Here is a 26,513-nt window from a genome sequence, read left to right on the forward strand (position 1 = left end):
GCAAATTACTTTCATCACCTGAGAGATACTTGGATGCATTTTAACCTGTTATAAGCTTAAAGCAAAGTACATAATTCTAAAATGTAATGCCTCCACACACTTTAGCTGGAAGGAATATGAATTATTTACTTCATTTTCAGATCATATGTATCTCAATTAGCTTTTAAAAATGTATTTTAATGACTAAAATTTAATACCCATGGCCACAAAAAAACCCCCAAACCAAACCTTTGTCAGTGAAAGAGCCCCCTTGAAAATGTCAGTGAATGACATTAGCACAAAATGTAATACCAATCTGCAGGATCTGTTTTAGAAAACATTTTAATCAGGAAAGCCAGCACAGCTAAGCTCCAACACTTTACAAAGCATAGTTCACTTACCTTCTACATTCATCTTGGATTTTATTAAAAGATGACTGCCACATACGAAAGTGTGTTACAGATATTAATATCAGTAGACTGCAATTTTTTATTTCAGTAGACATATATGTGTATTGCAAGGAGATACTTTTTTTTCCAAATACAGTAACCACTTTCTACATTTCCCTACAAAAGGCACGATAACCTCGGTTCAAATGATGCCAGTACCTTTTCTGCAAGCTCCATAGATGATTTTCTCTCTCTACAAAAGCTGTGTATAGTCCAATTCTTCTTTACTCTTGCAGATTTGGTACAAGGCAGATACATTTTTCCTATCGACTTTCAAAATATCTCATGCTATCATAAGCCAATCTTATTTGACACTGGGTAACTCTTACATTAGTTGCATGAGCAATGAGTTTTATAAATTCTTAATTACAGTGCTAACTGAATTAATTGAGAAAACTGTCAGGAGCTGGGTCAGCAAAATCCCAAACACTTCTATCCTAGTGACACAAGTCCAAGCATTTGCTGACTGCACTATCACAGGCACAGACCTGATCTGCTTGATTTGCACATGAATACTGACATTTTTTGAGAATTACAGCATTTATAAGTAGTGCCTATGATAATTACTGAATAACTCCCTTTTTTTTCTGTACTTCTCATTTTCTATTAAACAAATTTATTTAATTTTTTTTTAGCTTCTTTTTTCCATGTGTGGGTAGTATAGAGTCTCCATTCATGTGACCAGGTCCCCAAAAAAAGTGTCTAAGGAGGAAGATTGTGCTCTTTGCTGGGAGTTAACTGTTTCCTCAGCCTTGGTTTGCAAAACTCTTACATACCATGCTAACTTTCCTCCGAGCTTTGCATGGCCCTCAACTGAATATTCACTGCAGAAGCCAACCCCAGCATCCATGTTATACAGCTGGTCCTTGGTTACTTATGCTTTCAATGGGATTACCTATTGCTTACCTGTGGCCTTTGCACACCTGGGGCAAAGTTGTCTAGCAGGATGCCTTCAGTGAATATCTAACAGCTCTGTCCAAAGGCAAATGCCTCCTTTTATTCTCTATTTCAAGAGTGAATAGAATCAGATGAGCTCTCTGTGACTGGAAAATACTGGCTTTCACTGGCATTTGAGCTGGATCTATTGCAGTTGGCCACTCAAATACACCCAGAGCTGGATGTTTTGAGGGGTTTTTTTTGTGAGGGTCTGTAAGGTTAATTGTTCACATGTCTCCTGATCTGGAAGGTAAACCATACTAAAGAAAAGCAAATCTGTGCTTTCAAACAAATGTCTGTGCTAACATTCGTTGTTGTTGGTTTTTTTTTCTTTTTAAACAAAGAAGTGTGCCAGCAAATATATCCTTCTTTATATCAGGCTGCAGCATTTTCTGCCATATAATGATGCATAAGTTATGCATGCCTGAACTGGAGATGCTTTAACGAGAACCAGTAGATCCAGAACTAGATCTTGAAAGATCCATTTCAGAGAATGCTATTGCACTCGTGACATGGACAGGGAAGAGAGATGCAAAAAAAGAGGATAGATTTTTGTATGATGTGAAGACAGGTTTGTGAGGAAAACCTTGGCTTAAGAATATGGGATTCACACTCTGGCTCTCACCGCAGAACTCAGCATGACTGGGCAAGACACTGAATATATCTCTACATATTTGTAAATATATGCTCTGTCTCTCTCTCACAAACAGAAAATTTCTGTGTATGTGTGCATGTGATATGCACCAGGACTTCAGAACATTTCTGCCTGAGTATTGGTAAGACCAGGCAACTGAATCTCAGGAGGTAGGAAACCTTTCCTTTACTTTTAGAGACCGGATTCTGCTTTGTACAATGAAGTCCACTACACTTATGCACTGTAGGAAGAGATTCAACTATTCAGCAAAAAACTGATCCGTACCCAAATTCTCCAGTATGCAAGATTGCTGTGACTGGCTTCTTCTGAAAGCATTTTCGTGAAATTTGTTTTTCAAAGTTTGTGCTCTCTGAAAAGCACAGTATTAAAGTACTTATATACACTTATATAAGTACTTATATATACTTATATAAGTACTTACATATGCTTAAGTACAAATACTTAAGTATAAACATGCACACAGTTGCTAAGGTTTATGATATGGTATCCTATACACATACAAATATAAATACACTCCAAATATCCAAATGTTTCCTGCTCTAAGAACTCACAGTGGGCTCTGTGTGCCATTTCAAAGTCCTTTGGGAGTACTGGGTTTCCTCTTGTCTCCCCTCCTCAGCTGAAGCTCTGGACAGCACGTGGGTTCCCTGCCACAGAGGACCACCAACAGAACCATCTGGGCTGTGATAACAAGGACACTGGGACCAGCAGGAGTCATAGTCTCTAGTGAGCCGCATACGGGCACCCATGCTAATTAGAATCAATTCATTAACACACAGGATTTCTTCCACCTGAGACCATGAGGTACAACATCTATTGCTGTTGGTCCTGTGGTAAATTTCCAAAACAAGGCATGGTAAATGTCTTAAAATTGTTGTGACCTTCACAAGTTATTCCCCTGACCATGCAGTGGTTAGCTGTAGTGGAGCTTTGGACTCCTTTCGTGGCAGTCTTTAATTTTGTTACAGACATGCCTCAGCCTTTTCTTTGATCAAGATGTCCTTCTCTCTGGGGATGCTTTCCCCGTGAAACAAGTTTGGGTGGTCACAGGAAGGGAGCTGCTAAAACTTTCCATTGCTCTCTTGGCAGGAATTTGTTCTGGCTCCACACAGTCTACAGCATGGAATCTGTGACATACTTCCCTAAAGGTGAAAAATCTAAAATTCTGAACAAACACAAGCAGAGGAGTGCATATGAGCATGACCAGGCTAGCACCAGCAATCTGATCAATGCACCTTAGGTGGCTGCTTGCCATTACCCTGGCAGTTTGTAGTGAACTAACAGTGAGTGAGTGATCAGCAACCACATTTCAGTGGCTGTGGCCATGGTGTATTCAACACCCACCAGGAATCACCTGATCATACTCTTGGAAACTGCTCTTAACAGCCAGTTTTGCAGTACTTCCACAGCATCTGTTAATAAAAAGATAGGAAGTGTCAAATTGCCACACTTCTTAACACTTAGACAAAAACGTGGTACAGATCAGAGTTAATTGTGCTGATAGATACAAGATTTGACACAAAAATTCTCCTTTTGTCAGAATCCAAGTTTAATGAACAGTTTGTAATGGCTGAGCCCAGTAATACAACTATATTTACTCACTCTAATTAGTGCAAGGTCACATTATGGCCAGGCTTTGTGAACGAAGATTTGGGAAGGGCTCTACCCACGTTTGTTACAGGCACGCTGGTGGCTAAAAAGGCCAACACGAGGCAGGCACGTCTGGTTGCAAAAGACACAGCAGAAAGACTCCTTAGGTGGTATATTCTGCAAGGCACAAATCTTTCTGTGTTGTCTTTTCCCCTCAAGAGTGATCCTGGGTGCTTTCTCAAAAGCATCAGCAGTGTTATAGATGGTGTGTCTCCAGACCTCCCGACTGGGGGCCAGAGTAGACCAGTTATGGTGATCAACATGGCCAAGGCTGAGATGTTGTTTCAGGGAGTCCTTGTATCTTCTCTTCAGGGCTCCTCTCGTGTGGCAGCCAGTGGAAAGTTCACCATAAAGCAAGATCTTGGGGCAAGGTCCAGGGCAACAAAATATCGCATCCCTAAGCATATATTTACAATAAAAACTAACATGATCCAGCATCAGAATTCAGAAGAGTTATTCATCATTGATGTTATTAAACAACTCTCCATTAAGGTGAATCATGCACCATTTTTAACCTATAAAACTAGGTCTTTCTGGCATGCAGTCATAACATGCTCTGATTGCAAGACAGCACCACATTGCGTGTTTGCTCAATCCTACGTGCCTGGGAATAAACTCTATAAAACACTCCAGCCTCCCTTTGCATGAGGCTGAGAAGATAGTTTGACACCAGGATGAGGATAAGTGATGTCTTTTTGGTGCTAGCTAATTTGTTCTTGAACAGATGCTCATTTTCACAAAAATAACCATGAGGTATCACCACAAGATTGTTCCAACCGTGTATCAAAATCTTATGCTAGGAGTTCTCCATCCATTTCAGATCTTACTTTGAAGCTCAGGGGACTATTTATCTTAACAGCAAAACACTTGAGTGGAACATTTGACAATGAAATTCACAACCATGCATCAGCAACTGACTGACTGTTGTGCAGGCAAGGCTCAGTAGCATTTGGCATCTCATATCCTGGACTGGGAAAGGGAGCTTCATGCTTAACTGTGTACATTGTCAGAGCAGGACTAAAGGAGTGAGCACTCAAAGAAATCTGCAAAACTTAATGGTCCTTAACTGTCTCAAACCACCATATACTGGACAGTCTAGCCAGTTAGATGTGAGAATGATATTAACAGAGAGGCCACAAATCAACAGGAGGTTGGCCTTGGTAACTGTGGTATGAGAAGGGCATTACTTTTAGGTTTTCTATCAAAACTGGTGTCTTCTAATGATGGGTTTGTTTTGGGGGGTGGGAGCACATGTGTTTATTTTCTTCATTGAGTAATTAGGTGTTTTTGAAGTCTCGGTTAAAAGTTTCAGGAACTTTTCTGTGGCCATATGATGATTTTACAGACCTGAGTACAGTCCTGGATACTGAGAGAATCTCTTTAATTAGTGAGAGAATTGTTAAAGGATTCTTTCTTCTTTTTTAATGACCATGCTATAACACAAAATGTCAAATAATTGCAATGCAATGCTCTGTAGGCCAGAGAAAATGATTCTCTGAAATGAGAAAAAAAGCATTTTGAATCCCTTGTCTTTTTAATTTTCCTTGCTTCCTGCATGGTTTACCAGGTAAATTATCAACATTTATTCCCAACAGTTGCAGTAAAAACACTGAGGGTGCCTGAGAGAAAAGAATTACAGATGCACATTATTGGAGGTCTGGCTTTGATTACAGGAGATGGATTAAAATGATAATTTATGATTACCTATTAAAGATTTTATAGATCGTAGTTTATGATATCATGTAGCACTTCCACCCCATTGGGAGCAGGTTTCAGGCTAAAGGCAGGAGTGATGACACAGCAATAATAGTGGTAATAGCTCACCTTCCCACAAAAATCTCCAAATTCGTAATGGAGGTTAGTAACAGGATAAATTCATGGAAAAATGGTCCTCAGCTGAACTCTGGTTAATAAATCAAAAGGTTGTGAGATCTTTGATAGTGTGAAAAGAATACTCTGTGACAAATGTTCCACAACATCTCTGGGCTCCTGTTTAGCCAGCAGATTACTGACACAAGCATGTGTAGGAAGTAGAGAAGCAAGGCTGTTTAGAACAGCAAGATGTGGAAACAACTACATACTAATGAATTAAAATGGAAACACCACTGAGGAGCAACTCCTCGTACTGAATTCATACTCAAACCATTTTCCCTCCCCAGAAAGAGGAGAGAAGAAGGAAGGGGAGGGGAGGGGAAAGGTTCTCGTTCTGAGTTTAGCAAATAACTTCCTTTGTTCCTGACAATATCTGAAAGAAATGTTCAAACCTGGATACCTAAAATTAGACTCCCAAGCGTATCTTTAGAGAATTAAGTACAAAGTCATGGGCCCTCTGGTGGTCTAGTGGTTAGGGTGCAGGACTCTCACCGCTGCGACCCGGGTTCGATTCCCAGCCCCCCAGGCAGATGGAGCTCGTCAGCCTTGTAAGGCAATCCATCTAAGAGAAGGTCACTCTAAACAAACCTACGTCCTGAGACCCTCACTGCCACTGTCCAAGCTTGCTCGGCCCCGGCAGATGAACCTCAGGATTAAAGGGTGGGCTCAGTTCAGCGCACGCTGGGTCTCACCTAAAAAATCCACTGCGCAGGCTCGAAGGGTCAATGACCTTTCCCAAATCTTCGCTCGCGAAGACTGGCCATTATTATTACAAAGTCATGGTTCTGTAACCTCTCTTTAGATGGAACCTTCCACTCAGCCATGCAGTATCTGATATGCACAGAAATTTGCAGAGGTGAGGACTTTAGCAAATAGAGATGTGCCCTTCAGAAGCACAGTCAAGCATCTTCCAATACAATTAATGCACAAAATAAAAAACTGTATGGAGTTATGGAAAATCTCTCCCTTTGGAGGAGGAGAGCACCTGGCAACAACATCTCCTATGCAAGTCCCACTGTTCAACACCCAATTTAATGCACAATTATGCCCGGCATAAAGTAAGAATCCTGGACACCATTGCAGTAGTTTATTTCCAGTTGTTTACACATTCAGTTATTTTCCTGTGGATTGACCTGTCCAGTCCTAAATAGTAAGTCTGAACACAAAACTTTATGGCACCAAAAGATTATTCCAGGGGTATTTTTAAGTAGACACTGATTAGTGTGTAATCAGTATTGTATTTCAATTTTCTGCTTCATTGAGAGAAGCGGAAAACAAAGACAGAGCTTCACTAATTCCTAGGTTAGGCAGGTGGAGACCAGCTTAACTCAGGGGAAAGCAGTGGGAATACTCCAAACTAGAAAAGGTCCACAGAGGGAAAGCAGCCCCTCCCAATGGTTGCACTGGCTTATCCTGCTCCACTAATGCCTTGTTCCCATCAGAAAGGGGCCTTGTGAAGATGCTTGTATATGTTATCCAAAAAAACCGTCAGTGGGACCCTTATTAAAGGGCCCCTACCTCTCCCCAGGACTCACTGTGTAAAACTTCCTTTCTCTTTCCTCCATGGTGCTCTCAGTTTACAGCCCTCACTGCCAGTGGAAAGGCTTTTGCCACCATAAATAATAATATTAAGGACTTGGTTAAAATCACACAAAGCTACGAATATAAGGCATTTATAGGCATGAGCTTTTTCTCCAGGAAATGAAGTTACTTCTTTCAATAACTCTGAAGTGCCTCAAAGTGGTATGACATCTGCACCAAAACACTGCCAATGAAGGCAGTTAGGGTGCAGTTTCTGAGATGCTGGTCTTGAGTGAGACTCCTGTGTCGCAAAGGGAATGGTGTTAATGATCAGTCAAAGGTTCAGGAGACTTTTTTGGATGCTTGATGGCATTAACATGCAGATTCTTGCTAGCTGTTACTACTGACCCAGCTTAGCCACACTCTCATGCCTGAAGCACATTGCCTTAGTCAAAAAAAAGAGGGGCTTACACAGCAAAATGAAAATCAAGAAAACCTAGACATAGTATCAAAGGCTAAAAAAAAACAGATTAAGCGGAGGATGGAAATTTGTGGTGATATGAGAAAGAAAAGGGAGGAGATTAGCAAATTTTATAGTGCAAGCAGGTCTAAGGTACTTACAACGCAAACTCCCTTCCTAAGTGGAAGAGACTGGAAGCTGGAAAACTTCTCCCACTGTTTTTTTGACAAAGCAAATTAGACAGACTTACTGGTTCAATTCAGCAGTTGCCACATGAAGCCATAGCTGAGACTGCTGCATCCCCCCAGACCAGAGGCAAATACACACTTGGCCCAACAAAACTGTTTGCACTGCACACTGCTACATCTCTGGGGTTTCCTGTAACTGCTAGCAGATCCTTAAATATCATGAGACTCACAGGCCAGGATTTTCAGAGGTACTCTTAATTCTGCAGCTGTGGAGCTGGACAGTAAATCTTTACAGCTTACAATATTCCACAGTACAAACCCACATTGGAGTTGCATTCCTATTTCAAAGTTATGTTGCAATGCAGTAATGTGACTGCAAACCTGTGTGTGGGATCAACAACGCTGAGAGGAACTGCTTATAAGAATAAAGAGATTCCTCATCACCTTTCGACCTCTGACCCTTGAGTAGAGAAAACAAAAATGCTGGAGAAGAAACACTTTTTTTACAATCATCCTTAAACTCAAGGGTCTGTTTTTTCTGGTTTGTTGTGAAGGGTGGTGAGACTATGAAAAAATGTCCTATCCAAGGCAAAGCAAGGAAACCACCTGGAGTTTTTCTGCAAGAAGCATTTTTTTCCCCTGCAAATTCTGCCTCTGGAATGTCCTTTCCATGACAGGACCTTCAGTGCTGTGGAAGAAGCGAGAGGATGTGAGAGCATGACACGTTTTGGAGCCTGCATCATTACTTTCAGAAGCAGATTGTGCTCCCTAACCACTCACAATCCACTCCAGGACCAGCCATGTTACAGCCACTCTGAGTACCAACTATATTCCTCTCTTTGCTTGTTACAGAGAACGGTTTTATTTTTCAGCCCCATTGAATCTGTTAAATCTTGATCGCTACCAATCTAATTCCCTGATGGGCCAATCTGTAGCAAATTCTGTTTCCTATTGCTGGATGGCATTTGCTTCATCAAGGAATGGTTCTCCTTGTTAGTCAGTTTGAAGCAACAGTACTTTCTTGGCATGGGTCATTCCAGTCCAATTTCAGCTAAGTTTCCAGGATTGCGTTGAGGAGGTTTACCCACCTGGGGCCTCAAGTAGAAATTGGAGAAGGATAAGAAAGAATATTATGCACTGAAACCACTTTCTGTGCATATGGTTGTGCAAAGATTTCTGAAAACAACCGTGAAAACTACAACTTCAGGGTGGGGTTTACTGATCTGAAAGCAACTACCGTATGCTGAGAGTCCTCCTGTCCTTTTGAGAGTACTTTTGACTATGAAACTCACCCTCTAACTCCATTCTGTTTAAAAGGAACATGGTAATTTATGGGGACTGTGAAGATATCAAGAAATAACAATCTTAAAATAAAAAAAGAACGGTGATTGAAGAAAAAAAAAGTTTTTTACCTCCTAGATGATAACTTTTACCACATTGTTCTCAATTTTTAGAAAACACTTCAGAAATACCAGATTGTTACAATTTCAATTTAGGCTTTTAGGAAGGAGGTTACACTGTTACATTCAAAGGTATAGCTACTTGGATTATTGCTCATTCAGACATTAGACTAGACCACGCTAGAGTAGATTAGAATAGAATATTTCAGTGGGAAAGAACCTACAGTGAACATCTAGGCCAACTGCGGATACTCTGTGGTAATGACTGTAATAAATTAATAAAAGCAGCCAAATTTAGCTAAGTTATTCAGCTAAATAAATAATATTGAATTATTAAAGTCCTTGTAGAAACTCAAGGTCTCTCAAATGACCCTTCTGCAAAGTAAAAAATACTTTAATAAAAGTTCGCATCTTTATCTTGTACAAGAAAAGAGTTGCATGATTTTTTTAGTTTCCAGCTACGAAGCACAGACAAGGAATACCACACCTGGCATGATTTAGGAGCAGTCAGAGTAACTTGCTGAGATGGTTTATATCACAAGCTCACCCCTAGAAGAGAGATGGACTGTGTCAGAATGGCAGGCAAATGCTCTCACTGGGCAGAGAATGCCTGTTACCATGAAAAATGTTTAAACACAGCCCTACACACCCTGAAATTGCCTACTTCTGACCCAAACATACAAAGCTCAAGACACCTAAAAACTGCAATCATCATACCACATGCCCTTGCTCCTTGCAGCTTCCCTGCTGCCCACCTTTTACATCCTCAGTAATATGCAAGTCCCTGAAAGTAGGTACCAGGGTCTTTACCACCCTCCTTAGCTTTCTTCCCCTTTTTCTCCTCTATCATGTTGCCATTTGTGTTTATTTTCACAGAAACAATGACTTTAAAAAGCATAATGTAAGGGTAGTAACAAACATGGGCTCAGAGTCCAACTCCATCCAGCATCACTGAGAAAAAACAGATGTATTTGTTACAAACACATGCCTGGCCAGCTTCAGCTGTGCCTGCAGCTCACTTTTACTCTTGATACAGGACTCAAGGGTTTCATAGAGAAGTCAGGAAAACAACACACCTATGTGGGTGCCTCTGGTGCACCCACAGCAGGAGTGAGGGGAGGTGTGGTGTGTGCTGTAGTTCTGCCTCACTTGCTGAGTCAGGAGGGTGGCAGAGCACCTTCAGACCCGCTCATGCATTTCGAAATTTGTGAGGACACTTTGCACTAGTCTCAGAATGATGTGGAGGGATGTACATCCACTCCTGATGTACAACAGTGTAAGAGCGGGTAGACAACAGCGGTTTTTTTGGTTTGTACCCAGAACTGCACAGTGAGGAATAAAGGCAGGCCTTTGACTGCAGGCAGAGAGACACTATTCCCTTCTTTCTCTTGAGTCAGAGTCACCAAACTCATCTTGGAGCCATGTGGACAGCTGATAATATGGACAAACTCAACAAAAACTGCTTCAGACACATGCTTCCAGATTCACTCTGGGTCACCTCTACCTTTTCTTTTCGTATTCTGTGACCTGCTCTTGCCCGCTGTCAGACGAGATTTTAAGTCACCTTTTTGTAAAGATCACTTTGTTTTGCTGTACCAACCTTTGCTGGCCTTCGCTTAGTGATGTTCAATTGGTACAAAAGAAAGGAAATTGAAGAATCCTTTCTAAAGTTAAGGAAGGTTTTCCAGATCCAGAAGCCAAAGAACAAATTCTCCAGTGTATAAGCATGCATGGTAGACACCACAAACTCTGCTGTTCTTTTCATGCCCTCTGGAAGAGGGATGTCCCAAGTGGTCAAATTTGCGGTGTGGGGGTTTGACAGGGCATGTATCCAGCTGTCAGTTCCATGGCAAATGCAGCTGGGGAGGAACAATCCCAGACAGCAGAACAGGCTGGGGCCTGACCTGCTAGGAGGTAGCTCTGTAGAGAAGGACCGGGTGTCCTGGTGGATGACAACAAGCTATCCATGAGCCAGCAGTGTGCCCCTGTGGCTGAGAAGGACAATGGTATCCTGAGGTGCATTAGGAAGAGTGTTGTCAGCAGTTTGAGGGAGGTGATCCTGCCCTTCTACTCAACCCTGGTGAGGCACATCCGGAGTGCTGTGTCCAGTTCTGGGCTGCTCAGGACAAGAGGGACATGGAGCTCCTGGGGCGGGTCCAAATGAGGGCTATAAAGGAGATGAGGGAACTGGAGCCTCTCTGTTATAAGGAAAGGCTGAGGGAGCTAGGCCTGTTCAGCCTTGAGAAGAGACAACTGAGAGTAGACTTATCAATGTACATAAGTATCTGAAGGGAGTGTGTCAGGAGGTTCTTCTTGGTTGTGCCAAGAAGTAGGACAAGAGGCAATGGGAAATTGATGCACAGGAAGTTCCACCTGAAGATGAGGAAGAACTTCTTTACTGTGCAGGTAAGTGAGTACTGGAACAGGTTGCCCAAAGAGGTTGTGGAGTCTCCCTCACTGGAGATATTCAAGCACCATCTGGGTTCAATCCCATGCCATGTGCTGTAGGGTGACCCTGCTTGAGCAAAGAGGCTGGACCAAATGACCCACTGTGCTCCCTTCCAACCTGACCTGCTCTGCAGTTCTGTGACTCTGTGGTTCTGTAGCTGGGCAGTTCTGGGCTGCTCAGTGAGCTTTTGAATGCAAAAATTCCACCAGTCAAACCCACAGGCTATCGTGGTTATGCCAGAACCTCAAGCCCAGGAGATTCATTGAAGCCTTGCAAAGATTAGCCACTAGACAGTGACAAAATCCTCACAGCACAAATTGCAATTAGTACAAGCAAACGGGACCTCTTTATCATCAAGCATCTGTTTGCAGTCTATTTTAATCATGGTACATTCGGGCTTCCAAATTTAAGAACAGATGCAAACTGATGCCTGCTAGGCATGAACATGCTGGTAACCTTCAGTTCAAAGAGGAAAATGAAACCAAATACAAATGGGATTAGCAAGAAGACAAGTGATTTATTTCCCTGCAAGGAAAACAGAAACCATTGTTCATCCATTGGAAAGAGGACAGCAAAGATTTTGGGGCTTGACTCCTTACCTCAGGCCAACAGGCTTAAGACATGACAGAAACCTGGCAAAACTTGACTTCCCCACTTACTCTGAGCAAGATGCAATTCCATAGGGAGGGAGTTGCATCGTGCTGGTGACAGGGTGGCAGAATATGCTGCACTCATTTTAAATTGAGTTCTTGACATTCTGTAAAGCGTGAATATTTTGGCAGCTTGTTCCTATAGCTATAGGCTGTATTGTAGTCAGCCTCCATTGTCCAGAGTTTGTCCAGAGAAGGGCAACACAACTGGTGAAGGGGCACAGCTCCTACAAGGAGAGCTTGAAGGAGCTGGAGGCATTTAGCCTGGAGAAAAGAAGGCTCAGGGGAGACCTTATCACTTTCTATAACTACCTGAAAGGAGGTTGTAGTGAGGTACAGGTCAGTTTCTTCTCCTAGGAAACAAGTGACAGTACAAGAAGAAATAGCCTCAAGTTGTGCCAGAGGAGGCTTACAATAGACATTAGGAATTTTGCCTTTAAAGGAAAGGGTCGTAAAGCATTGGAACAGACTGTCCAAGGAAGTGGTGGAGTAACCATCCCTGGAAGTGTTCAAAAACGTGTGGATATGGCACTTGGGAACACAGTTTAATAGTGAGAATGGTGGTGATGCTAGGTTGACAGTAAGACTTGGTGATTTTAAAGGTCTTTTCCAACCTTAAGAATGCTATGATTCTATGATTCTTTCAGAATGCAGTGAGTTTTCCCTGTCAGTAGAGCCTAGATCCAGTTGCACATCCAGCCCTAGCTTTAACCCTTGGGACAGAGGAGCTTTTCACACAGTTGAAATTCACTTGGAAAAAAATGGTCCTTGACTGCTCCATATTCAATCTCCACCAAAAGACCACATGCATGAGAAAATTCATCACATCCAGCTGGAGGTTGATCTTTCCTTTGCTTTGCAGGGGCAGATATTACATTTTGAAGAGAGTGATGGGAAGTCCTTCAGGCACCCATGACAAGAGAAATCTACTTGCACTCCTGGGAACAGCTATTTTGCAGAAGCCACATCAGTAGGTGCTTTTTTGGCAAAAGGCACAAGCAATGGGAAGAGAATTAGAGTCATTCTATTGGGAATACAGTCCTATGAAACCTCACCAACCATGGGGGTTGAGTGTCTTCTATGTGTTGACATGTTCTAGTAATCACAGAATCACAGAATGGTTTGGGTTGGAAGGGATCTTAAAGATCATCTCATTCCAACCTCTCTACCGTGGGAAGGGACACCTACCACTATAGGAGATTGCTCAAAGCCCCATCAAACCTGGCCTTTAACTCTTCCAGAAATGGGGCATCCACAACTTTTCTGGGCAGCCTCTTCCAGTGACACCAACCTCACGCAATGCCCAGGGTGAACTGAATTGTTCTTGCTATCCCACCAGTACTATGGGCAAAACAACAAACAATGTTTTTTTATGGTGTTGCATTTCACAAATAGTCCGTGTATAGAAGCCTTTCCCCTCACTCGAGCCTTGCTAACACTTTTCTGGTTTAGACTTCAATGTTGAAGGGCTTTGACTAGTTTTTCAGTCAGTTCTTGCAGTTTTAGGAGAGATGAGTTAAGGCATCAGGAAAGCATGCCTGGGAGTTGGGGCAGGTACTGACCTCCCAGATCTTGGATGGCTTTAGATGAATATAAAGATATGGAGCTATAAATATGCAGACTTATTGTGCTGAGATAGAATTTGAAGGCACTGGTCAAGGGTAATTGGATAACATCCGATGTTGGAGACAACAGCTCGAACGCCATCTGAACATCTCACCTGTCCACATACAGTGCTTGTGGAAGGCCCAATCTACTTCAGCAACACATTGAGACCTTCATATAGAAGGCTTCTCCACCTCCTTCCCACTTCTCTGTTTGCTACCTCACCTGGGGATCTACTGGGTGGTTAGGAGGGGAGGCCACTAAGAGACAGGCAGGACCAGCAAGCCATCCTTGCACACATTATGGTGTGGCTGGGGCTAGCCATGCAGCTCAGCCACCCCAAAGAGGACTCTTAGATGGGGAGTTGACTGTGCATGCAGAGATCACAGCTGACTTAATTTGGAGATAATGCAACCTAAACCTTGCTGTTCATTCCAGTGACCGTGCCAACAGCCCTGTGCTATCATTCCCCTCGGAAAACAATGACAAGAAGATCTTTGTAAAAACTTCAGCAAGGGAGAAGAAAACCTCAAAGGTTTTAACTCAAAATCACAGGGAAAGAAAGAAAAAAATTAATTCTGCATACTGGAAATCCAGAAGTAGTCAAAGTCATTGGAGCAGCTTCAGGGGAGACTGTGAGTGGCAATCTTTTGTTTGTTTCTCCCTCCTACACTTATGGCATCACGGGCCCCTTGACATCATTTTGTCACTTGCATGCCATTTTTGCCCTTGTGGGCCCTATGGATTAATTTACAGCTCTGAGAGGAAATCAGTACCTTGTCTACACCAACGGGGTGGCACAGGAAGCCTGTCTGTAGCCAGCAGCAGGCACACAGTTCCCTCTGCATTTCTGTAGGCTTAGTCAGCACAATGGAAAGAGCCACACTGTGACTTCCTTCTCTGATAAGCTCACACTGCCTACTGGACCATGACTATCTGCTATTTGAACAACTTCTGAATGCTGCTAGCATGTGTCTCACAGTTTTTGTGAGGTTTTGTGCTCTTTCCAGTTAAGGATTCAGGTGTGATAACTCAGGATTTCAACTTAGTAAAGAAATTGCTATACCTAAGCAGAAAATCAGCTGCTGGCTTGCAAGTGGTTAGGTGCTCATCTCAGCCACATTGTTTTTCTGGCTTTTCCCTAACTTCCTTCTTTGTCTGATCCTTTGAAAACTGTCACACCCAAGTTATATTTAAATGGGCTGCACCTGCCTAGTGCAAGGGTAGAAGGAGAGCTGCAGTAACTAGAACAGAAAGGGCTTCTAAACTGCGGTTTCTTCTGATGTTTCGAAGTTCTTCTTCCTCATGTAAGTACAAACTGCACATGAAAACACTACGGGGTGATAAAAAAATCTTCCTTTTATTGAATTATCCCTCTACAAGACTTACAAAGCATGGTGAATACTTCGTTCTAAAGTGAGATAATTATAATGCTTAATTATTTCAGAACTGAAATCTACTGTAGAAAAATTATTAAAAAAAGAAAAAGAAAGAAGCTAATTCTATAATTCAGGAGTGTAATGTGGTGAAAGCATTACATTTTAAAAAAAAGGAAAAACCTCACAGAAAGTTACTTGGCCATTCCAAAAAAGAGAGGTAGTTTAAAACTGACTTTGTAGGCTATACTGAGAGCAATTTTAAATTTGTGTTCTAGTGCTCCCAGGACAAGAACTGCTGTAAGGATTTCACTAGATCTTTACTGGCAATGTTGGGGTCTCATAGGACATTCACATTACTCAGAGGACATGACACGAGTTCTCGTAAGTTAGTTGCATAAAGACTGTATCACCAGTTAAATTTTTGCCGTTTAACAAGTAGAGTACTTAATTGGGACATAATTACTGTGGAATGACAATGGCTATTACATGTTGAGCTATAATACATAAAATGACAAAATACATACATAAGAATTGTTTTAAATGTACTTAATTCACTGTATTACAATCTTACCTCTGTATCTCCTAGATAAAGAGAAGTTAGAATGCTGAGGAGAAGCTGGTTAACAGGTATGTTAACCAGAAAAGGAAGGTCGAAGAAGGTGTACCCTCCCAAAAAACAATGTTGGAAAACTGTTAACAAAGGATGAGGAGAAGGCTGAGGTACTCCACAAATTTTTTTCCTCAGTCTTTGCTGGCAACCTCTCTTCCCCCACCTCCGGAGTGGATGGACAGAAGGATGGGGACTGGGGGAGCAAAGTCCCTCCCACTGAAAATAAAGATCAGGTTCATGACCACCTGAGAATCCTGAATGTAGATAAATCCTGCACCCCAGAGTCCTGAGGGAATTGGCTGACGTACTTGCCAAGCCACACTCCATGATATTTGAAAAGCCATGGCAGCCAGGTGAAGTCCCAAGTCACTGGAAAAGGGGAAATATTGTACTCATCTTTAAAAAAGGGTAGAAAGAGCACCCTGGAAATTACCAACCTGTCAGCCTCACGTCTGTGCCTAGGAAGGTCACAGAACGGATCCTCCTAGAAGCTGTGCTAAGGCAGATGAGGGACAGGGAGTGGAACTGAGACAGGCAGCACGGCTTCATTAAGGGCAGGTCCTGTTTGACCAACCCAGTGGCCTTCCATGATGTTGTTTATCCAGACTTCTGTAAAGCTTTTGACACAGTTCCCCACAACATCCTTATATCGAAATTGCAGAGATAGGTTTGATAGGTGGACTGTTAGATGGATATGAAAGAAGTTGAACAGTGTCGCACCCAGAGTGTAGTGGTCAATGTCTCTGAGTCCCGACGGACATCAGTGACAAGTGGTATCCCTCAAGGGTCTGTATTATAAATAACCAGTGTTACTTAGTATCTTCATTAACGACACAGATGAAGAGAATCAAGCTCACCCTCAGCAAATTTGCAGATGAAACTAAGCTAAGTGATGCAGTTGAGTCGACACACCTGAAGGATAGGATGCCATCCAGAGGGACCTGGACAAGCTCAAGAAGTGAGGCCATGGGAATCTCGCGAGATTTACCAAGACCAAGTGCACAGTGCTGCACATGGGTCAGGGCAACCCGCTGTATCAATACAGGCTGGGGGATGAGCAGACCAAGAGTAGCCCTGCTGAGAAGGACCCAGGGGTGCTGGTGGGTGAGAGGCTGGACATGACCCAGCAATGGGCACTCACAGCCCAAAAAGCCAATTGTAACCTGGGCTGCATCAAAAGCAGCGTGACCAGCAGGGAAAGGGAGGAGATTCTGTCCTTCTAGTCTGCTCTGGTGAGATCCCACATGTAACACTGCATCCAGCTCTGGGGTGCTCAGCACAGGAAGGATATCAACCTGTTGGAGTGAGTCCAGAGGAGGGCCAGCAAGATGAGGAGAGGGATGGATCACCTCTTCTGTGAGGAAAGGTTGAGAGAACTGGGATTGCTCATCCTGGAAAAGAAAAGGCTTAGGGTGACTTAATTGCAGCCTTCTAGTAAATGAAAGGAACTTAAAAGAAAGATGGAGAGAGACTTTTTACCAGATCATGCAGAGGACAAAAGAGGATGGCTTTCAACTGAAAGAGAGTAGGTTTTGATTAGGTATTAGGAAGAAATTCTTTACTGTGAGGGTGGTGAGATGCTGGAAAAGGTTGCCCAGAAAAGTTGTGGATGCTCCATCCCTGGAAGTGTTCAAGGCCAGGTTGGATAGAGCTCTGAGCAACCTAGTCTAGTGAAAGGTCTCTGTCTAGAGCAGGGGGTTGGAACTAGAAGATCCTCAAGTTCCCTTCCAATCCAGGCCATTCTATGATCTGTGATTCCATGTCCATGACCATGAACTGTCTGAGATGACATATGGAAGGTACATGTGAAATGACCTGCACCATGACTCCTGGATCTCATATAAACCCCTCCACATACATTGCTTCCCCTGTGAATCATGGAAGGAGGGAGAGCAGCTTTTTATCCTATTGTGTTCCCTGATGTCCATTGATTTCTTCACTAGGGGAGAAAGTCTGTTGCATAATGTGTCCCAACAGCTCTGAATAAAGATGTTTTATTTGCATCCTGAAGATCCTTAAAGCAAGCCCACCTGTCAGTTCCCACAACTTGCTTTCACAAGTTGCACAAATTTTGCAGGTTGCTTTTCACCTTACTGATAAACCTGGACACTGCTGTGATGAGAATACTGAATGGTTCAAACTCCACATACATCTTGATCACTGATCTCATGCTATGCTGGGAGTTAAACCTATTCACCTGTTTCCTCACAACCTGTTTCCTATTGTAATTTATGACAATATTCAGGCTCCAAGCACAGTTAGCTCAACACAATTCTCCTGTAAGTGTCATTAAAAAATTCAGCTTTTCTGACTCGCTGCAAATCAGTATGATCAGAATACATTACTCATTAGCAGCTGGACACCTGAAAGGCTTAACTCAGGCAAAATAAGGATGGAGCAGTTCAAAAAAGGAAGAGAGATCAAGTGATGGATTGGATATGACCGAAGATCATCTAATTTTTATGTCTTGTAGAGATCGATCTCAGGTATTTGTCAATTAAGCTTCTGTCTACTGCAAGTTGGCTGTCAGCTGGTTTATCTCATCGTGATAATGATTGGAATAATACTCAAAGTACAATATCTAATATCCTTTCCAGAATTTTCATCATAATTAATTATTATCTCTTTAATTATTCTTGTAATTCATGTAAGCTACTAATGCTTCTTTGAATTTAACTAAACCCTTGGCTTCGAGATCTTCCCTTGGCAGGGGATTCCACAGTTTCACATTCTGGGAAACTATCATCTTTAACTCCTACCACTGCCTCTGAATTCTTATATTTTGAGGCATAAGTGTCTATTCCTCCAAGTTTAGATCACTCCATTTTATATTTTCTATCACCTCCTGTTTGTCATGTCACAAAACAAAGTCAGATGCAAGAACATTCACCCAAAGAATACAGTCTTTTAATCTCTGCATAAAGCAGGAAAAGTCAAAGGCTGCTTTAATTTGATCTAAAAAACCAGGTGCTTCTGTAAACCTCTGTAGTTTATTCCCTTTTCCTATATTCCTGACAATTCCTGAGCATTTGCAATCTGCATGGCTAACACCTGCTAAGGACCAATCTCTCCCCCACTGAATACCTGAATGAAATCACTGGATAATGCTCACTTTTCCTGGATGAAGACCTGGTTTATAGCAATTTATCTCCATGAGCTTTTAATAAAATTTGGATTAAGGACAATTCTTCTGTCTTCATTGCCTTTTATACCCTGCTCTTGAATTTAACTCTTTATTTTAGTTTAGCTTAATTCTGAGTAAAAGTGCTCACACCAGTATCTAATTCTGTGTAATAAATGCATTTCAAAAATTAATTTTGATCCTATTGTCTGAAGGCCCCCGTGAAGCAGGTTCCCGAATATCTGTGAAGTAAGTGATAGTGTATATATATATATATAAATAAATTGCTGGATGCTTTTATCTTTTACATCCATCACACAGAGGCAGTTATTAAAAAAAAAAAAAAATATCCCGCAACTCTGTTGGGTTTCACAGCTGTTTCGCAGCTTTAACACCCTGAAGTACTTAAAGATCAAGTTCTGCTCTTTCTGAACCCTATGAGTGCTGCTTCCCTGCCCCCCACACCTTGGGCAATAGACATGTGTTGCTGGGGGTCACCCTGCAGTGACACTGCAGGTACTGGCACGGCTGAGACTCTCCTGACTTGCCAGTCTCCTACTAAGTGCTGGAATGTGCTTTTGTCTGATTTCTGCCATCACCTCTGCCTGTCCCACTCACCTGGAAAAGCAGGCTTTTAGACATGTTGTTTTAGTGTCACAGATAAGGAACCTGGGGGCCCTACTCCAGCACTGGCATGCATCATCACCTCAGAAGGAGATCGGTGATGTTATGCCCCCATCCTCTCAGAAGTTCACACCAAAATTATTGAGGTTCCTTAAACCCTGTGTGCTTCAGGAGCCTGTAGTGGCCAATACACGGTGTCCAGCCACCCCACTGTCCTTAAAAGCTGCTCTCATGGTGAGACTCATAGACCCTCTCTCTCAGTAGCTGCTGTTTGTCTGCTGCCTGCAGATCTGGGCACCCTGACTTGTGCCAGGATGACATTTCCATTGCAGCGCCCATTAACTGGAGCAAAACCAATCATCTGAAAATTGGAAACTGTGATGAAATGAAATGTTTCCATAGAAGGCACAGCACAATTATTTCTTGCTAATGCTAAAATCGTGGGCAGGGTGCTTCTGTGGGAAGATTTTCCATCCAATTTGTATTGTGACAGACATGATTAGGAAGCGGGCAGAATCAAGGCATCACAGTGTATAAGCCAGAGCACAGAATGGATAAGGGTTTAACTCTTGAAATAACAAAATCAGCAGCAGTGTTGTTGGTTGCATGGATTCACTTTCTAAATTTTCCCTATGAAGTCTGCCTGCAGAACTAGCAGTCATTAGCAGACTGCAGAAACAAATTGGCATGTCTTAGGGAGGCAGATAGTTTAGTTTTTAATGAATGGCCAGTAAAAAAGCTACCAATGTCATAGATAGCAAGGAAAAAAATTATAAATTTAATTAAATTAATAAATAAATAAATTAATAAATAAATAAATAAATTAATTAATTAATTAATTAATCTTGCTGATATAACACTTATTCCCAAATTCACTAAAATAAACATCGGACACCCAAGCGGCCTCAGTGGATTCTGAATAGGAACTTTAGGAAGCAATATACAAGAACCAAGAAACCCAGAATGCAACATGGTGGCTTGAAATTTCTTGCTTCTGTTTCAGATATGAACAGTGACTAAGGTATCAGAAAAACCCTGTTTTTCAAATCTATGTCAGTTGGTATAAGAGCACACCTGCTACTACCTCTTCCCATGGATCCTGCCTCAGGTAATACTTAAGCACTCAGTATGCACAACAGGAATGTGTAATGACCTTTCAGTTTAGATTACCATCACCACCAAAAAAAAAAAAAAAACCAACCAAAAAAACCCCAAAATCTGGTATTCATTAAAACCAAATGGGAACCCAGGGTTTGCAAACACACACAGAAAGTGTGATGGATGTGATATCACAAGTCAGTACAGTAATGCAACAATACTTTCTTCCCATCGAAAGAGCCCAGGACTTTATCACAAAGTCACATCAGAGTCACTGGCACTTAGCCCTTGGAGAATATCTACTTCCTTTCTAAGCAGTGATGCAAACTTCGCTGGATTGACAGCCCCAGGACCTGACATAAAATTTAGCTACACAGCAGGAATAGCAGACTGAGACTCCTCTAGCTCTGCTCCCCAGGGCATCTGTGAAAGGACAGTTTTGTCTTTTTGCTCTTTAATGAGTTCAGTCAGTCTCAGTCTTAAAGAAAACAAGATTTCTTTATCTGTTTAAGACTGTCAGCTCACCTTCCATCCCTGGTTTCCCAAAATCCTAGCTGCTCTGTGTATATAGCAGAATTCATTTTTAATTTGATGGAAAAAAAATGCCATCGCATTCTTCTTCTGTCCACTGCATACTACCAGAAGACAACATTCATCTCTTCGTTTTGGAGAAAACAGCTTAATTCTAAAGAGGGAGAACACCTTCTGCAGCTTAGGGGCTAGACCAAGTATAAGACTATATGTAGTTCAAATGCAACAGGACTTTGAGTGATTGCATGGCTACGATATTAAGCACTAAGCTGTGCAGGTCCAGCGTCTGACCAGGACAGTGGGAGAGGCTACATACAAGTGAATGGAGGGGAGGGGGGGAAAGTCAGTTGTGGGCCAAGCATTTTGAACAGCCTTGATCAATATCTCTCCTGTTTGGTATTACTATGCTGTTGCTTTTCTTGTCTGAGTTTTCCCCTGCAAACCCATATAGTTCAGCCTCAGACTGTTCTTACTAGAGGGGAACTACAACAAGCACTTACAAAATCAATCATTGTTCAATGAGATCTAATCACAGTTTGATTAAGTGCCCTAACAACTTAAGAAAACAGAAAAAACAGCCAAAAATGTAGTGCTGCTCTAGACCAGAACAGGATAGACTACCAGGTAAGCTAAGAGGAAGATAGGATAATGTGTTGTATTTCAGAGACTTTAAGTCCTCCAAACCTGCTTTGCAGCTCATTCTCTCCCAAACTATGGGGCTGTTGCTTTTTTTTTTCACCTAAGAGCTGGTAAAAATGTAGCCCCAGTGTTTCAGTTCATATTCACTCATTGACTGCTAAAGGCATCCCATGATGAGTAAAGCACCAGCCTGAATTCTCTCAGTGCTCAGCTTTCCATCTTCGGGAGATTTTAAAATCTTTTTTAAATCACTTCCACCTGGTAAAAATTAAACCACGGGTCCCTCAACCTCATGCTGCAATTTAACAATGAGTCTTCCTGTTGATCTCAAGGCCCATGTCCATGTGTTTACTGACAGACAGAGCTGCTCACAGGACTGATACATCTGACTAACCAGCTGGTTTGATGCACTGCCCGGGATATCAACATTTCCAAAAAACAGCTTACAGAAGAGTCCATTGGGCTGCAGGAACTGTGGGACTTAAACAAATCATCAGAAAACTAAAAGGGAGAACAAATACAGTATGACTCACTCAAGCATTTGAGGCAAAGAAGTATGGTTAGAAGAAACAACCAACTCCTTGCTTAGCAGTCACAGATCAGTATGACATTGGTCTGTGCTGTGAATTTCTCATTTTCACTGTGCAGCATGAAATCAGATTACAGCATTGTTTATGATAACAATATTACAGTTACATTAACAGTTTCTGAGCAAGATTTTTATAAATATATTCAAATATATTCAAAAAAAGCTGTATCTATCTATATATTCAAAAAATACCATTTTTAGCTGAATCAGGGAAAATATTAGCAATATACTGAGGGCAATGTATCTAGAAAAAAACAGGGCTATTCCTATCACTATGCAGTAGTTTGTAACTGCTTTATGCTACCTTTCCATGAATGAGATGTTACAAATCATATAGTCTTGAACGGATGACAGACAGGGTCTGCTCTCTGAGTCCCTAACAGAGGGTGCAACTTATCCTACTGTCTTTGAAGTGAATGGAAGCTTTTTTCTTTTTTTTTTTCTTTTACCTTCTGCTGTTCTCTGCATTTGCCACTGCCTCTTCTTGAATTCTCCAGCTCATCCACTTGCCCACTTGTCCTTTAACCCACTATTCCTTTCCCCAGTTACTTTCTCTGTGATGCTGGGCCAAAGCTTGTTGGTGCCAGGAGAGTCACCAAGAGGAAAATATAGGACAGGAGTACCTTTTAGAAGCAGTGAAGAGCAGATGACATTTTTTTATTTGCTCTGTGTAACGAATTTTTTTCCCCTCCTACAACCCCAAAAAGAGTCTCTTCACCCAACACACCTTTCAGTAGAAAGGGGCCAGTGAAGACTGGGATCACAAGTGTTGGGTAACATTGTGTGCATGCATAATGAGAGAGAACATGTTATACCATGCAAGAGCTTGTCTTCCCTCTCCAGGTGCTCCAGGGAGCACCACAGAATCTGTGTGATAGCAGCTAAATTACCTCAAAACTGAAAGCAGGGTCTCTTCACCCATCCTAACACAGATCAATGCTCCTACACAAACTGAGACTGGCAGCTCTTGTCTCCAGCTGTGAAAATAACAATTCAGTGAAGATCCTTTTCTGTGCATAGCTTCCAGCCTCTTCTTGTCTAGTGAGACGAAGTATCTTAAGCTTTCTTGGAGGACAGCTTTCTTTGAACAGCATCCAGTTCCAAAAGACTATTCTGTTGGTAAAATGCCCTGGCACTGGCCCTCACACATCATAATCCTTGTATATTTCAGGAAAAGCTACATTTATTTAATGCTTTTAGTGAGACATCAAAAACTTGCAGACTGCTCCAACCAGAGGGAGCTGGGGGTAACAAATTTACCCTTCCCCTGTTCTGGAAGCCATCTGCAGGGTTTTTGCAACTTCTGCATGCACACAAACCAATACCATTTCAAGGAGTCCCCCAATTGCAAATTGACTCACAGTTGGAACTGTTGTTGATGTCCGTCTGTGTTGGTGCCAGGCTGTACTGAACTGGCCCTTCAGAGGTGGTCCTTCCTGGCAGTAAATGGGAGAAGAGAAAGAAGGAAGGGAAGGGAAAAAAAAAAAGGGGGAGAAAAGGGAATATTTAGATAAACTCACTGAACAGATCTGCAGACATCATCCACTGTTTTTTTAACACAATGTCTTACTGTCAATTCCTCCCCCCTCCAACACACACTCTCTCTCATGCATGCAAACACCACATCCCAGCAGAAATCTGGAGAAGATGGTTGCCTAGAGTTCTTCCAAGGAATCTCATTTGCCTTGTCTGTCAGCCCACCAAAAATTCCTTTAACTGGGGAGGAGACGCAAACTGCAGAAGTGGTGATGCTATTGCACCAGGTATACACAGAACTTCACTGGCAGATAAGGTCCTTGCAAATCAGGCTGTCAAGCCTGAGTATATCTCTCAGCATTTCTTTAAGGACAGATGCATATGATAAGGCCTGAATGTCAAACATGAGCATGTGAAACCCGCTGTCCTGTTCTTTAACAGACGTCGGACACAACAGAAAAAATAACCTGCTGCTTTTCTCATTACAAATAACTATTCCCTCAGAAAAGTGCAATCCAAATCCTCTCTGGCATTAAGGTCATCAAGAGCTGTGTTATTGACTTGATGCATGTCTCCTTTGCAGACTACACTTACGAATTTGCTGTGGAGGGAACAGTCCCTGGCACAGAAGGTGCAGAGGCACAGGCATCAGGCTGCTCTGATGTTCTTCATTGGAGATGTGCTGCTCTGTAAGTGAGACAGCACAGGTTGACTGGCAGCCTCTTGGTCTGAAAGCACTTGAGTCCACGCATTTCAACATGCTCACTACATTTCCAAGCTAGTTCTCCTCTTTTTGGCTCTTACTGCTTTCTTTGAAGTGTTGGTGGGGGACCCTCAGGTACGTGTGTGCTATCCTGTGAGCAGCTCATGGAATCTGAAGGGTTCATGGAATTTTTAATTAATAAAGTTTCTGTGCTGCTGATACAGTAAAAGCAGTGAATCCATGAGCACTACAGGCACATGCCAGCCAAGCAGCAGGAGATTATACCAGTGAGGAATAAAGAAGCTTGGCATCTGTCCTTCAGTCCAAAGGCCCAGCCTGACTACTACGGCAACAGTGAGTGAGTTTAAATAACATGCTGTAAATCAGCACTGCCTTTATCGAGTTCTTATTTATCTTTAAATTATCTCCCTTTCTGACTTGTTCTCACAGACTGACTGGGATATGCATACTACTTAACAACAAAGATGGATGACAAAAGTGAAAAAGAGTAAGGTTTAGATTATATATTAGGAAGTAATTCTTTTTCTGTGGGAGTGGTGAGGCACTGGAATAGGTTGCCCAGAGAAGCTGTGGATGCCCCGTCCCTGGAAGTGTCCAAGGCCAGGTTGGATGGGGCCCTGACCAAGCTGATCTAGTGGAAGGTTACCTGTCCGTGGTGTTGGGGCTGGAACTTGATGATCTTTAAGGTCCCTTCCAACCCAAACCATTCTATGAAATCCAAACCATTCTATGAAACAGCGCTCGCATTAGTTTTAGGATTTTTCAGAGAGGACATGCAGAATTAAGTTTTCATTTGAGAAAGCACTGGAATGCACACATGAGCATTACACCATCCAGAAATGCTCATTATACTAATTAAAGAACAATTAATGTTAAGTTATTGCTGACAGATGCTTTCATCCATTTATACAAGCGCCAAAGAATACTATTGAAGTAATTTGTGTCTTAAATGTGAAAAGACTGAGGAAGAATTTCAGTCTTATAGTCTCTACCTTGCAGCAGAATCAGCAAAGCGAGATTTAAGGCCACAACTCCAAATTCTGATGTATTGTGAAGTTTAAGTTACTACTCTTGAGTTACTCCCATGAAAGACTCCGGTTGCTTTGGGCCTTTGTATGTTTATTGGTACTTACATCTGCTTGCAACAACCTTTTGCTAAAAAATCATCAACAGCACAAACACTTTCAGACTCTACAGAACTGCTAAGAAAATCAGCAAAATAAAGGCAATTTTGCCTTGAGATCTTGTTCTCTTGTTGTTTTACATGTAACAGGAGCACACAGATTCTCCCAATGAGAGGAACATGAAGTGAGTGGCCTATTGTTTTACTGAAGATCACATTATGTACAGAACTACTCTTTATTCAGTGCTATTTCCCTTGCTTTTCCAAAACAGCCTTCTTAAATGTATTAAAGAGCATCAAGCTGCATACCTAGGCTTTCACTTTTTTCCAGTTTTTCTAAGAAACCAATTCCAGGGTGTTATTGTTTACGACGTTTTTCCCAGAACATTTCTGCCTCTATTTCAAGTCCTTTTGATCTCCAGCCTCTATTTGGCCTGTTCCTTTACATTTCTTTGCACAATAGCTTTGCTTTCTCTACTTGTATATTATTTTAACACTCAAACTTCACAGATTGTTTACCCTCTGCCTTGCCTTTTCTTCCTTACTAAGGTATTTGAACAATCCAACATTTTTTCATGTCACTACTACTTTAATTTAGTCTTTATTTCTTGAAACATTTGTTTACATGTTAAAACTGAAACTTCTCAAATACCAGGCTTATAAAAGGCTCTCTTCCTGAGTCTTGGGTTAACACATTTTGCCACCCTATCTTTCTCTGAGTTTCTTGAAGGTTTGCATCTTCAAAGCAAGAAATAGGAAACTGAAAGTGGTTTTTTTAAGGTATA

At 41.9% G+C, this 26,513-nt stretch overlaps 1 protein-coding gene across 2 annotated transcripts in view; it reads right to left on the minus strand.

Moving 5' to 3' along the window:
• The window catches only part of NRG1 (neuregulin 1), a 453,259-nt gene that overhangs the window by 272,372 nt on the left and 154,374 nt on the right, over positions 1-26,513 (minus strand). For both annotated transcript variants that reach the window (XM_017822501.1, XM_017822499.1), the window contains exon 2: positions 23,767-23,837. In XM_017822501.1, coding sequence (XP_017677990.1) covers positions 23,767-23,837 — 71 coding nt within the window. The remainder of the gene's footprint in view (positions 1-23,766; positions 23,838-26,513) is intronic.

The sequence above is a fragment of the Lepidothrix coronata genome, unplaced genomic scaffold (assembly GCF_001604755.1).
Source record: "Lepidothrix coronata isolate B3197 unplaced genomic scaffold, Lepidothrix_coronata-1.0 Scaffold98, whole genome shotgun sequence".
NCBI lineage: Eukaryota > Metazoa > Chordata > Aves > Passeriformes > Pipridae > Lepidothrix > Lepidothrix coronata.